Here is a 2,500-nt window from a genome sequence, read left to right as displayed (position 1 = left end):
GGTCCACAGTTCTCCCATCATCTGTTCTAGTTGAGGGTCAGCCTCAAACACCGCTGGAAACCTGCTGATCCACTGTCTATAGGACAGAACACAGTTACTATAGTAACAACACAACAGTATGTATATATATATATATACTACTCAAAAAAATAAAGGGAACACTAAAATAACACATCCTAGATCTGAATGAATTAAATAATCTTATTAAATACTTTTTTCTTTACATAGTTGAATGTGCTGACAACAAAATCACACAAAAATAATCAATGGAAATCCAATTTATCAACCCATGGAGGTCTGGATTTGGAGTCACACTCAAAATTAAAGTGGAAAACCACACTACAGTCTGATCCAACTTTGATGTAATGTCCTTAAAACAAGTCAAAATGAGGCTCAGTAGTGTGTGTGGCCTCCACGTGCCTGTATGACCTCCCCTACAACGCCTGGGCATGCTCCTGATGAGGTGGCGGATGGTCTCCTGAGGGATCTCCTCCCAGACCTGGACTAAAGCATCCGCCAACTCCTGGACAGTCTGTGGTGCAACGTGGCGTTGGTGGATGGAGCGAGACATGATGTCCCAGATGTGCTCAATTGGATTCAGGTCTGGGGAACGGGCGGGCCAGTCCATAGCATCAATGCCTTCCTCTTGCAGGAACTGCTGACACACTCCAGCCACATGAGGTTTAGCATTGTCTTGCATTAGGAGGAACCCAGGGCCAACCGCACCAGCATATGGTCTCACAAGGGGTCTGAGGATCTCATCTCGGTACCTAATGGCAGTCAGGCTACCTCTGGCGAGCACATGGAGGGCTGTGCGGCCCCCCAAAGAAATGCCACCCCACACCATGACTGACCCACCGCCAAACCGGTCATGCTGGAGGATGTTGCAGGCAAAAGAACGTTCTCCACAGCGTCTCCAGACTCTGTCACGTCTGTCACGTGCTCAGTGTGAACATGCTTTCATCTGTGAAGAGCACAGGGCGCCAGTGGCGAATTTGCCAATCTTGGTGTTCTCTGGCAAATGCCAAACGTCCTGCACGGTGTTGGGCTGTAAGCACAACCCCCACCTGTGGACGTCGGGCCCTCATACCACCCTCATGGAGTCTGTTTCTAACCGTTTGAGCAGACACATGCACATTTGTGGCCTGCTGGAGGTCATTTTGCAGGGCTCTGGCAGTGTTCCTCCTGCTCCTCCTTGCACAAAGGCGGAGGTAGCGGTCCTGCTGCCGGGTTGTTGCCCTCCTACGGCCTCCTCCACGCCTCCTGATGTACTGGCCTGTCTCCTGGCAGCGCCTCCATGCTCTGGACACTACGCTGACAGACACAGCAAACCTTCTTGCCACAGCTCGCATTGATGTGCCATCCTGGATGAGCTGCACTACCTGAGCCACTTGTGTGGGTTGTAGACTCCGTCTCATGCTACCACTAGAGTGAAAGCACCGCCAGCATTCAAAAGTGACCAAAACATCAGCCAGGAAGCATAGGAACTGAGAAGTGGTCTGTGGTCCCAACCTGCAGAATCACTCCTTTATTGGGGGTGTCTTGCTAATTGCCTATAATTTCCACCTGTTGTCTATTCCATTTGCACAACAACATGTGAAATTTATTGTCAATCAGTGTTGCTTCCTAAGTGGACAGTTTGATTTCACAGAAGTGTGATTGACTTGGAGTTACATTGTGTTGTTTAAGTGTTCCCTTTATTTTTTTGAGCAGTGTATATATAATATATAACATATATATATATATATATATATATATATATATATATAAAATATATATATATATATATATAACTGTCTATACAGCAATTAGAGAGAACCATTGGGATCTTATTAAATTACTATTTGTATTATTATTAGTAGTAGTTTATTTAATTATAATTATAATTATATGTAGTGAACACTGCAGTCACTATATAGATCAACGGAAATTAGAGTGGCAGTACTAAGAACGCTACAATATTGTCTGTACAGAAATACGATCTCCTCCCAAACATAGATTCCTTGTGACCTAAGCAACAGGTCAGGATATCTAGCTACATGCTAGGATATATAGCTACAGGTCAGGATATCTAGCTTCATGCTAGGATATATAGCTACAGGTCAGGATATCTAGCTACATGCTAGGATATATAGCTACAGGTCAGGATATCTAGCTACAGGGCAGGATATCTAGCTACAGGTCAGGATATCTAGCTACAGGTCAGGATATCTAGCTACAGGTCAGGATATATAGGTAGAGGTCAGGATATCTGACCAGGATATCTAGCTACAGGTCAGGATATCTGACCAGGATATCTAGCTACAGGTCAGGATATATAGCTATAGGTCAGGATATCTAGCAACAGGTCAGGATATCTAGCTACAGGTCAGGATATCTAGCTACAGGTCAGGATATCTAGCTACATGCTAGGATATCTAGGTAGAGGTCAGGATATCTGACCAGGATATATAGCTACAGGTCAGGATATCTAGCTACAGGTCAGGATATATAGCTACAG

At 44.8% G+C, this 2,500-nt stretch overlaps 1 protein-coding gene across 1 annotated transcript in view; it reads right to left on the bottom strand.

Moving 5' to 3' along the window:
* The window catches only part of rasgrp4 (RAS guanyl releasing protein 4), a 65,639-nt gene that overhangs the window by 29,271 nt on the left and 33,868 nt on the right, over positions 1-2,500 (bottom strand). Inside the window, 1 exon segment of the mRNA XM_045724893.1 lies at positions 1-76. This exon segment is cut by the window's left edge and continues 44 nt beyond it. Coding sequence (XP_045580849.1) covers positions 1-76 — 76 coding nt within the window.

Source organism: Salmo salar, chromosome ssa09, assembly GCF_905237065.1.
Source record: "Salmo salar chromosome ssa09, Ssal_v3.1, whole genome shotgun sequence".
NCBI lineage: Eukaryota > Metazoa > Chordata > Actinopteri > Salmoniformes > Salmonidae > Salmo > Salmo salar.
The sequence above is the reverse complement of the archived record's forward strand: the minus strand, read 5'-3'. Positions and strand labels throughout refer to the sequence as shown.